The sequence below is a fragment of the Patagioenas fasciata genome, chromosome 1, assembly GCF_037038585.1.
Source record: "Patagioenas fasciata isolate bPatFas1 chromosome 1, bPatFas1.hap1, whole genome shotgun sequence".
Taxonomy (NCBI): domain Eukaryota; kingdom Metazoa; phylum Chordata; class Aves; order Columbiformes; family Columbidae; genus Patagioenas; species Patagioenas fasciata.
Genome location: NC_092520.1, coordinates 157927372 through 157939293, shown reverse-complemented (window position 1 = coordinate 157939293; position 11922 = coordinate 157927372). Strand labels below are relative to the sequence as shown.

At 43.9% G+C, this 11922-nt stretch overlaps 2 protein-coding genes across 7 annotated transcripts in view; one reads left to right on the top strand and one right to left on the bottom strand.

Moving 5' to 3' along the window:
• Positions 1-326: 326 nt before the first annotated feature.
• LOC139827119 (uncharacterized) lies at positions 327-10346 on the bottom strand. Its single transcript, XM_071803744.1, has 5 exons — positions 9533-10346; positions 8433-9411; positions 7792-7875; positions 6161-6227; positions 327-4225 (listed from the first exon to the last, which is right to left on the bottom strand). The coding sequence occupies exons 1-4, from the start codon at positions 10344-10346 to the stop codon at positions 6215-6217; spliced, it is 1890 nt and encodes a 629-aa protein (XP_071659845.1). The 3' UTR covers positions 327-4225; positions 6161-6214.
• Positions 9411-11922, top strand: part of LARGE1 (LARGE xylosyl- and glucuronyltransferase 1) — a 291854-nt gene continuing 289342 nt past the window's right edge. For 5 of the 6 annotated variants that reach the window (XR_011735698.1, XR_011735697.1, XR_010651410.2 and 2 more), the window contains exon 1: positions 11699-11785. Coding sequence is in view for 1 of the 6 variants with exons in the window: in XM_065838648.2 (XP_065694720.1) it covers positions 11770-11785 (16 nt within the window). In the remaining 5 variants the exon portion in view is untranslated. Of the gene's footprint in view, positions 9743-11698; positions 11786-11922 lie in introns of those variants that run through there. The other variant, XM_065838648.2, reaches the window with a different exon arrangement.

Sequence of the window (11922 nt, the reverse complement as noted above, 5' to 3'; positions counted from 1 at the left end):
ATTTGTCATGCAGGTGTCACTTGCACCTAAGCCTTTACCATGCGTCTGCTGGTGGATGGGATTGTCTTCCTGTCCCTGTCCTGTTACACTGAAGCTGTCAAAATATTCTTCAAAAAATATAATTCATTAGTGTCCCAGTTTCTTCAAAAATGCTCAGAAGGGAGAATACCTGTTGTGAGTATTATTTCAGGGAGCAAACCTCAAATTGACAGCAGAATCCTTGTTGTGGTTTAACCCCAGCCTCAACCAAGCACCACACCTCACTCATCCCTCCACCCGGTGGGATTGTGGAGACTGTCAGAAAATAAAACCAAACCAAAACAACCTTGTGGGTTGACATAAAGACAGTTTATTAGGAGAGTAAAGGAAGATAAAATAATAATAATAATGATGATAAAAGAATATATAAAACAAGTGATGCACAGTGTAATTGCTCAACACCCACAACCAATGCCCAGCCTGTCTTCAAGCAGCGCAGCAATCACCCTCTCTCCTCTGTCCAGCTTCCCTGGTTTATGTACTGAACATGATGTTATCTGGTGTGGAACACCCCTTTGGGCAATGTGGGTCAGTTGTCCTGGCTGTGCCCCCTCCCAGCTTTTTGTGCATCTCCTCATTGGCAGAGCATGGGAAGCTGAAAAGTCCTCAACTGCTTAGCAACAACTAAAACCATCAGTGTATTATAAATGTTATTCTCATACTAAATCCAAAACATAGCACTATACCAGTTACTAGAAAGAAAATTAAATCTATCCCTATCAAAACCATAACAGCCTACAACAAATACAAATGGTTTTGGGTGTCGTAACATTCCAAGACCTTCAATGACATGAAGGATATCTAGGCATTTGAGTCTTATTTTTGCCTATTAGTTGTTTTTTTTTTTTCTTAAAATGTCATAATTAGAAACAAACTAGGAAAAAAAAGCTTCCTGTTCATATAGGCACTTGTAAGCAATCCAGTCAGTACAAGCTTGAAGCAACAGAAAATTAAGACTCCATCTTCTCACAAAAACACAGAATGTTACAGAATCAAACATTTCTTAATCCATCACTAGTTTTGAGGCTCCTGTTGCTGACCACCCAGTAGTATATGGCCCACCAGCTCTCAAACTTGTCACAGATTATCCTGCAGAAAGAGGACCTGCCCTTAGTTGTTCCTTACAATGAGCTAATTGATAAAACACAGGGTAATACTCCCATATTACAGCCTAGTAATTGCCATAGCAAAGCTACCACTGTGTTTGGCATAAAGCCCATTCTCAAGGAGAGGCATCTCTTTTCACCCTGATCTGGGAGAAGATAGGGAAATAAGGTACCTCCTGCTGATGATCACTTGTCTTGGCTGCATCTATTTTGCGTTTTGTTATGCTGGGTGGGAAAAGGTGGGAAAAATATCAAAAAGCCATTGTCATCAACTCTGGTACTAGAAAAATCTGTCAAGTTATTCCCTCTCATCGGACGTGCTGTAATATCAAGCTGGCATAAGAACAAAAAGGCAGCACACTTGGAAATACTATCAACACAGGCAAAGGGCACCAAGCCAGTATAATTTCTGATTCCAGCACTGAAATCTTGTGTGCTGGTTGGAGAAGTGATGTTTAAAATGATTTTCCCTCTCTGCAGACGAAAATTCTTCTTTCAACTAACTTAGAAACATGCTAGTTTCATTGGAAACTTCACTTGATCTGGACATTTCTTTTAGGTGCTGCAGTAACTGTGAATTCTGATGCCATCCATGGTAGTAAAAGCTTATTCTTTTCCTCAGTACACAATCTGATACAGACTGCAGTTTCAGGGCAAGTAGCACTGCCAGCACCTGTGTGGCTGCCAAGTTCAGAAATGCAAGTACACACACAGAGTGTAAAATAACTATTGAACTGGTTGGGCTTTTTTGTATCTGTTGCTGGATTCCTTCGATGTCAACCTCAGACTTTGAAGGACTGTCCTCCTTCTGGGTCCAGCCTTGTCTGCTTGGCCTCTAGTATGTCTGACAGCCCCAGTTTCACCTAAGAATCAATGAAAAAAACCCTACCATGCCAAGATACAGTCTGAATCATAGAATATTGAAGTGTTAAAGTACTTCTCTGAAAAAGAGGTGTTTAATGTTGACAGGTTCATTGGCACTAGTATTGGTCTTGCCTTGTTGCTTGACCTTAGCATCAGCTTTCCTGTAACTGCTGTTGAGACTGAGGAGATTATCCTTTTGTTACTGACAGTTTCACTGCTGAGATGGGGTGACCTTTCCTATTCTTCTGCCAACGTAGCAAGTCCAGATCATAGCTCACAACTTCTCAAATGCCAGCAAGAACACAGAAACTTTCTTTAGCATTGACAATCTTGGCCACAGAGAGCTGGATGCAGCTCACCGTCATAATTCAGCCTGGGCAAAGGAACATTTTAGTTTATTCACAGTAAACTGAGATATGCAACCACTCAAGGCCACTAAATGAGTTCATGTTTGTACACTTGGCTGTTTGCACCATGTTCCAGTTTATACTCAGAAGCATGTACACATAATTCCATTGTGCTTTTGTCTGACAGGGACATGGAAGTGGACTTTCTTCTTTCAATTTTGTTAAACTGCTAGATAATATTCATATTGGTCAGTCTCACTGCTGAGATGACCACAAGGCAAACAAACCTAAGTCACTAGACAGGATCTGGATTTTATTTTACCCTCCCTTCACTGGATAGTGGCAACTATAACACTTTTCTACTTCTAGAGAAATCTTCCAGAAAATATTTAAAAGAATAGGTCTCATCAGAAAAAAAAAAAAAAAAAAGGAAGTTTTAAGATTTGACTGATGATTACAGTAATTTCTTTTTGTTCAAATATCCTCCTATTTGACTCACTAGGTAGGGATTCTTATAAGTAAGTTTGGGGTAATTTCCTTCCCTGCAGTGCCTATTTTTAATTCAGGTATTTTTTAATACTGATTCTAAAGACCCGATCTTCGACACAAAACTTAAAATTATCTTAACAAGTCTCAATATTGTGCATCAACTTGCAATAGGATCTATGTTTTTATCACTCATCTGTCTGTTTTAATTTTGTTTACATTTTATACTGATGCTTAGTCCTCATCCTGTATAGATTTTTTTGGTCAGACTTACAAGAGCTTTAATATAAAATCAGCGTAAATGTGACAAAAGCCAGACATGTTACTACTGACACTCTGTCTGCCTAAGGCAGCAATCCAAGCATTCATATGTCACCCTCCAAACACGCTTAACCCACTGACTTAGGGACATTGGAGCTGACAGATGATGCCGGCCGTGAAGGACGTTGCTTGGACAGCATGGAACTTGATGGACATCTTAACATTGTTTACTTAATCATTATTGGGCTTCCTGTTGTTGGTTGTCTGAAGAGGCTATTTGACTGTGGGAATAACTCATTTGTCACGGGTATTCTCTGAGTTCATATAACTGGCAGTTATTCCTACTTTCTGGCAGAAATACTCTGTCAATGATTGAATAAGCCTTCCCTCTCTTTTAAAGAAGACACAATTCTTCAACTACTGTAAGGCCAGTTTTCCTTCTAATTAGCATCCTGGCTCTGGGAAGGCCTGTATTCGTAACACTTTCAGAAGTTAATGAAGCTATTCTGAAAACAATTAAACCTTCCATGTATAAAACAGGTGCTTCTAGTGGAAATGAAAGGTCTTGTTTTGAACAAGTATCCTCTTTTTCACTATAGTAGTGCTAGGTGTCCTTAGATGAATTAAAATCTAAATGTGTAAGGCTAAGAGTGCAGGAGTGATACATCCTGCACTTTAATACTTCTGGAAAGGATAGCAGATGCTAATTATACAGACATACAACTCATTTAAGGCTTTTCATAGTCTTATTTAGCATTCATACTACACGGCAATAAAGAGAGAAATGTAACAAAATAACAGAGTAACAAGAGAAAGACACTATATCCACTGTTTTCTTGGGAGTGAGGTGAAGCAGTCAAATAAAAACCATTACTGAAAAATAATTTCATAAACATGTGCGTGTGTCTACATATATGTTTACATATATCTCCTCAGGACACAGACAGGGACATAAAGGATAGTTTAGATTGAATATCACTGAAATCAGTGCAGTTGTTTCATTGACTTCAACGTACCTTGATTTAGGTTTAAGAGTACCTGGGTCAGTTTCACTTTCATAGACGGGGAAGTTTAAAACTATTTTAAAGTTTGTCCAATTCTGCTTTTCCTTCCCAGAAGATTCTGCAAAGTGAATTATCCATGTTAATACAGAATAGTTGTGCTACTGTACTTTATTCAGAATTTCACTGCAGACAGCATAGGTGTGAAGATTCCTTCATATAAAACAAACAAAAAAAAAACCAAAAACTTCAAACACAGCACTTGTTACTTTTTTTGTTTGTTTTGGTTTTGTCTTTTTGTTTTTTAGCATGTAGTTATTCATTACTAAGAGCTCTGGAAACACTGACTGTATGGAGTAGGAAATGAAGCCTTTTCTGAGTTATATAAGTCATATTATTAGCAAAATAGTAACCAACTATTTCCATAAGTAGAAATACTGAATTGGCTTGACCATGGTAGGTCCAAATTTAAGGAAGTACTGTCAACATGAAATCAGATTAACTTCATAAAATCAAAGTTGCACCAGATTTATTCTGCATATATTAACTAGTTTGTATGGTTTTAAAAGCACTATTCCTTAAAAAAGACCAACTAAAAAAGCCCCAACTATTCTCTAAATGACTGAGTCACAACACAGGAAAAGTTGTAATTGAGAGCAATGAAAAAAAACATCCAAAGAAATTTCTGTCAGAGATATAAAGCAAAGAAATAGGAAAATATCCCTTCAAGTTTTCTTTGATATAGGGCATAATACTGTCTAATGCTCCAGTATGGATGTTCACCTTTTTGTGTCTAGAAGTGCAAGAGAATTCTGTGAGAAACCCATATGGCATCAAAATAAGTTCACAGAAAACAATCAGTTTGTTGTCTGAGATCTATTTTGGCATAAAAGAGAAATAATTTTTGTTTTAATATCTTAATTTCCTTTGCACTCTTAAAGTTTTAGGTTTTCATGATGTTTTCTAGTTATTTAAAGGCATTTTGTTTACCAGTCTTCATTTTTTTTTTCCCAGTTCCTATAACCCCAGGGAATCTGGATCTTGCTCTGACTTTCTTGGGTTTGTTGGTTTTTTCTTTTTTCCATTACATGCACAGGAGCATCTCCATTAAATTTTAATTTACTGCCCATTGTGGACAGCATATGTAACAGAGCTCCCACTTTACACTCAAGAACTGGGAATTTATTTTTCTAGAGTAGAATAAATTTTCACTTATTTCTTGTCTGAAAGCCTTTTCCTGTTACAAAAGATGTTAGGCAGACTGTCATGCAGTAGTCCTGTATTGCAGTGGTGGATGATAACAAGAATCTCAAGGGTTAGGACTTGCTTTAGACTTCAGGTTTTGCTCTTCATGCTCTGATACTATTAACAGTTGTGCAATTTAGCACCTAGAAGTTAAGAGTATGTATAAACAAACAGTCACAACCTTCTGTGTTGAGGTGGATCAGTTAACACAATCCAGAGAGCCTGCTAAATCAGATTTTAATTTCTGCCCCCCACGAGAATACTCTGAATGGTTGATTTCATGAAAAAGTAGCTATTTCATCAAGTCCACACAAAAGCAGATCATGGAGAACTTAGCTTTGCCCATGCATATCCCATATCTTGAGTGTGACACAGCAGCATCAATCTCACTAGATGTTTTAAAATGCTAATTACCACAGGAACATGTGCGGAGGAATGCGGACAGAACACCTTCCTGGTTTTCAGGAATGTTTCAGCTTCTATTGCAGCTGGCACACAATGCACTATTAGACTAGTAAAGCACTTTTCAGTTGCCTCCTGAACAAAGCACTGTCTTTTTCCTTAAAAGACCTCATAGTGGTTGAATTCTGCTAGAACACTGAAGCAACTGTAAGAACATAAAAAGGGCTTCACTAGTGTTAAATGGAAGATGGACTTCATGTGTTTTTATAAGGTCGAATACTTGTGGTTCTTACACCACCCTATCACATACAATGGTTAGATTGGAAATAATTTTGTTCTTTTCATCAAAACCCAGATAATCTGCAAGTGTTTGGGGTCTCATAAACAGATTTAATCCTATTGTACTTACCGATGTTCTGGTCAAAGTACCATAACCTGTTGGAAGTTGTGTATTGTTACGCCTTTATCTCTTGTTCCTATAAGGAAAAAACATGACCAAAGAATCACGTGATAATTTTACATCCCTATGACTTCATCATGTAACACTATCTCAAAATTGAAATGTTCCTATTAAAAAAGAAAAGTCTGTTTTATATAATTTTTACTAATAGGATTGTTAAAGCTTTGAGATTTTTCAACCTTATATAACTCTTCATTTTTAAAAAACTATATACTTGACTTTACTATAGGTTTACTTTTTTTTTTTTTTTTTTTTAATGTAAATAGACATCTCGCTCCAGACCCTGTGTAGCTTCTGGAGAAAGCTTCCCTCTGGCTGAATGAAACCTGAAGTGCAAAAATCTGCATCTAATTTTTTCTACCTGTCCTTGGCATAAGGATCCTTTTGCATTGCTTATTTATTCTGCATCCAATGCAACTGCCACTTCAGGATTTTCAAGGACAAAGACTGCTGGAGTAATTTTATGACGAATATGACAAGATTACTCACTCATAAACACACTTTCTGAAAAACGCTATCTTCACAGGTAGTCACTTCTCCTGTCCCTGACAGTTTTTGTAATGCAGTGGTAATCATTCTCGGCTGGAGCCTCTGACCCCGCTGCTCTGGGTTTGGACAACTGTTGTCGATTTTGTGAGTAGGTCATTAACCTGACAGATGCAGAGCAATTTTAAGTAAGACATTTTGTTTCAGTATGAAGTTCCCTCATTTGTCATGTATGGTGGTACATTAGATAATCTTAATAATCCATGCTGCTCTTAAAACCTAAGAATTTTTGTAGATGCTGAGAGCTCCTTGCTCTAACAGCAGATAAGAACATTAAGAACCTGCAGAAACTGTTCAATATTTTGTAGGATCAGACTCTGAAAATTGTCTTAAAAGACATAGCATGAGACTAAAAGATGTGCAGCTGCTGAGAATTCCAGTAACAGGCAGCAGACAATCTGGTTTTATCAATAATGAAGCTGTATACACAGTCCTGTTTCCTCCTTCATACATCCCCAGCAATTCATTCATTGTGACTGTCGCCAAAGCAGTTACAATGCTTCAGCAGTGCAAGAAAACATAAAGACATGTTATTATGTGAAGGCTGATCCTTAAGCTTCACTTAGGAGAATGGACAGAATAAGTCACTTCAGTATAGCTCATTTCGGACTTTGACTTGCTCATGGAAATAACCAGCACAATAGAGACCTGTCTGTGTGTTACCGCAGCTTCTTCAGAAAATCATTCATATCAGAATTAAATTATTTTTACAGATATGCAGAGGTGGTGTGTTGGGGTTTTTTTTTTGTTTGTTTCTTTGTTGTTTTCCAAAATGCTTTTGAGTTGTCATAATATGTCAAAATTCACAGTCAGTTACATGTGATATCATAGGCATGTTCAACTTCCTAACTATAGCATCATGAAGTGGGCACTGCTGGCGGCAGAACACTAAGCCTGATGGACCAATGCTTTAATCAAGTCGGGCAAATACTATCTTGCCGTAGACAACCTGCTCCAGAGTTCACAGTATTTTGGTACAGCATGCTGCAAAACATAATTTCTCCCTACAGTAAAGCAACTTCTGAATAACTTACAGGATTGAAGCGGTTGATGTAACAAGAGAAATTAGCATCTGTGGTATCTTTTGTAGAACATTTTTCTCTTCAACCATATCCTTACTGTTCTGTAAAGAGAAAGCAGTAAGTATAGAATACTAACCTATTATTTCTACTTCTGATTTATTTACATTGTTACTCAAAGCACGTGTATACTTCCCTTCCTTTTCTATTCTAAGAACGGATCAACGCCTTTTCAAAATCGGATTGTCTGCACTTTTGCTCCCCCCTCATTCCTCCTGGCACTTCCCTCGAAATTTCAGGCACTCTCTCCACCCACACAGAGTTTATCGGACGGTCCTCTTAGCGTGCTAATGCACTGCAACGATCCATTTTACAGCGAAAGGAAGACGATGAACAAAAATTACAAAAGAGCGTTGACGGTTATTCCCACGGCAGGGGAAAGGAAAAAAAAAGTGCATTTATCACTTCTGTGCAGTTACCGGCACGCAAGGGCACAAGCCGCACGTAAGCGAGGAGATGCGGGGTTAATTTCTGACGTGGTGATACAAAGTTGTGTTGGTTGGGCGCCGCTTCGCCTCCCTGACAGGCACCCCGCCGCCAGCGCCTGAGGCGAGGGCCAGGCCGCCGCGGCCACCGCTCGCTCCCCCATCACTTACCGGCGCGCTCCGGTGCGGTTCTTGGTACCACCGTGAGGCGGACGATCGCCGGCGACTGGGACGACAGTCAGGCGGGCGGAGGCGGGCGTGGCGTTGGCGGCCCCCCCCGGAGCGGAACCGGCTCTCCCCTCGCAGCCTCTCCCGCCGGACGGGCTCGCTGTCTGGCCCGTGACTCTCCGCCCGGGCCCAGGTGTAACGGCCCGGGGCGCCGCGCGGCGCGGGCGGGCGGACCAGAGCGGCCGCTGCTGCTGGTTGGGCGCTCGGCGCCTGTCGCTGGGCGGCGTGTCAGCGGGCTGGCTCCGCCTCGGCCCCGCGCCTCCGCCCGCCCATGCACAGACATGACACAGACACACAGTCACTGCAGCTGCTGCTGAGCCCGGGGCAGAGCGGCGGCGGGCATCCCGCTCCCGGCACCCGCGGAACGGCAGCGGCGGCCGCCCTCGCCCCGGCCCACCAGACGCAGCGCTGGCGGCGGGCAGCCTCGGCAGCGAGACCCGCAGGGGGCAGCCTGGCACCGAAGGGAGCCGGCGGGGGAAGGCTGGCAGCGGGGAAGGGGCGGGCGGCAAGGAAGGAAGGAAGGAAGGGGAAGGGGGCAGCCTGGCACTCAGACTCGGAGGCGGCTGCGAGGCACCGGCACGGAGCGACCCCGAGCGGAGCGCGGCACCCAGCGGCCGCTGAGGCCGGGCCGGCAGTAGTAGCAGCGGCCGCGGCGGTGCCGGAGGGAGCCTCTCTGTGCCCGGCTCCACGGTGCCACTGACGTTCTCGGGGCTGCTCGCCGCCTGCCAGGCCGGGGCAGGGCCTCCTCTCCCCGCGGAGAGTGTGCACCAGGCCCCGGGGAGAGGACAGGAGGCCGGACCGGAATCCCCCGTCGCCCCCGGGTCCTTCTGGCCGCCGGCGGGGCCTGTGCGCCGCGCGGCTCGCCGCCGGGGAGAGGGGCGGGGGAAGGCGAGCGGGACGGACGGACGGGGCCGGGTTGCACCTCAGGACAGCGCGGAGCAGAGAGCGGGCAGGCCCTGGAGAGAGACAGCCGGACGGAGTAGGCAGCCACCTCGGCGGCGCATCCCGGGAAGAGTGGGGACCTGCCCGCCGCCCTCCTCTACCTCCTCCCATCTCATCCCGCGGAGAGTGGAGTCGCCAGTGCCGCCGCGGCTGGGACCCGCCGGCTGACACCTTCGAAGCGCCGGGCTGCGGGGACGGAGCTGGAGCTGGAGCTGCCCGCCCGGAGCGAAGGAGGGGGAAGGACCGCTCGCCTGCGCGGAGAGGCGGGCGCTGAGCGCCCGTCCCGGCGGCCCGCAAACCGCCCGGCGAAGGTAAGTGCCCGGTCGGGTCGCTGCTGCTTTTAGAGGCGAGAGGCGGGGGAGGGTGAGAAACAATCGGTGAGTGTCTCCCTTCCAGCAGCCCGGGGGAGGGAGCATCCGAGTCCGGTAGGGATGGGCTGGTGGTTTTGTGTCGTGAAATCGCATTCAGATCTGGAGTTGAGGAGCTACTGAGGCGAACGCACGCTGGTCGCTCCGCTGGCGTCAAGGGGCACATCCCCTTTTCCCACCAGCTGAAAGAGGTTATCGCGCCTGGCTCGTACCCCGTTCCCCTCGCTAGTCTGCCCAGGTGCTTGTTTACACCGCGCCCCACGCCCCCTTCCTCCGGCCGGGACGTGTTCCCGCTCCGCGGGGGGAGCCAGCCGTGCGGCGGAGCGGGGATGACGGGGCCGCCGTCCCGCCGAGCACAGCGGGCTGCGCGGGGGAGAGACGGTGGGTGCCGTACGGCTGAAAGGCTGTCACGCCGTGGGGTGGGAGTGCCTTGCCCCTCGGCGTGCCTGCTCCGGGGGGCAGCCTGCCCGAACGGGACCTGCCCGCCGGCTCGGGGCGAAGCTGGAGTTTGTCTGGGACAGAGAGGCGGGGAGGGTCGTTTCTCCATCCCTTTGCAGCCTCACCAGCAAGCCTTCAGCTCAGGAGGCTCTCCTTTGGGCAGGCGTCTGCTATCGCCGCCTCTCCGAGAATTGTGTCATTTATATCATTAATCCCTGCTCACCAGGGGAGGAAAAATAGCAACTTGCGGCCTCTGTAGAGGTGACATGAAGTTTGGCAATGCCTTATGTAACACTTTTTGGAGAGATTCCTGGCTCTTCCGCTGTGCCCAGTTTTGTTTTTAGAAAGCAAGGGATTTCTCTTCTTTGTAGAGGATCAGAGAAGCAATCTTTGTATTTTCACCGGAGTACAGTGTCTTCTGCTTTGTTCAACTTGGAATAGGCATACTGCTAGACAGCGAATAAAGCCTACTTTTCTCCAACATGCTTTTTTTAAAACTGAAAATTAGCCTGAGGTGGTATCTGAAGAGTTGTTACAAGGTCTTACCTTTTTGTATTATGTATTGTACTTGGTTTTTATAGCCCTCTTAAAATTACTACAAGGAAACATTTTCACAGCTATGATTGTCATTTATGTGTTCTGGAAGGTATGGATGCCAGGATGGAAATGACAATGAATTAGATGTCTTTTAAACATAGTTAGCTTTTTTTTTTTTTTTTTAAATACAAAAAAAGGAACAGAAAGCACAGGCTAAACAAAGTGATAGATTAAAACCAGATCTGGCACTTGCCAACAGGTCAGCCTTTTTTATTAAATGAAGTCTTCTGGATACAGATTAATTTTCTTTCTATAACATTTTTTTTACTTGTTCAGAAATAGAAACAGCGGGAAATTAGATAAATGGATTGAAAGATTGCCTGGTTTCCCTGCAGTTTCTATAAGTGGCTATCTCTTCTACTTAAAAAAAAACAAACGCTACTTTCACACAAAAATATAGGATAGTGATTTACCACGTATTCTTTAGACTCCTACTGCAAAGGTACACTAGGGGGACTAGTTTAGGTTGTTTTTTTTTTTTTCCTCTTTCGGTGAAAATACACAGCCTATTTTAATAAGACCTATGAAATGAAGATTTTTTTCTTCACCTTATAGAGCTCCATTATTGTACTGTAAGCTAAGAGGAAAAATCACATGTATAAACTCAAGTGATGAGTTTAAGGCAGGAGAAATCTTTTAACAAAGTCATTCTGCTCCTTGCTGCGTGTTGAGGTAGGTTATCAAAGGTTAGTTTGACCATAAGAAAGAACAAGTTAACAAAAAACCAACACTGAATGTCCTCACTGTGTTGCAGTTTTTTAAATGGGAAATGATCAAGGTGGAGCAGGTATCCCTAGGCTTCTTGAAAAGTGCAAATTGCTGATAAGAGTTCCAAGTTTGAAATATGAAATTCTTATTGCTTAGGTGTCCTGTGACGGCCCTTGATCAGCAGCGCTGCAAGTCATGTAGGAGCCGCAGTAACTGCAGAGTCTCTGATGGATAATTGGATTGGTAGGTTGGTTTTGATTTTTTTTTTTTTTTGTATTTTAATTGCCCACCATGGTAACAGGTTCCTTTTCTCCATCTTGTTGATGTTTAGTTGTCACAATTTTTGATTTATGTTGTGTGTTGCATCTTTCCTGTTCAAA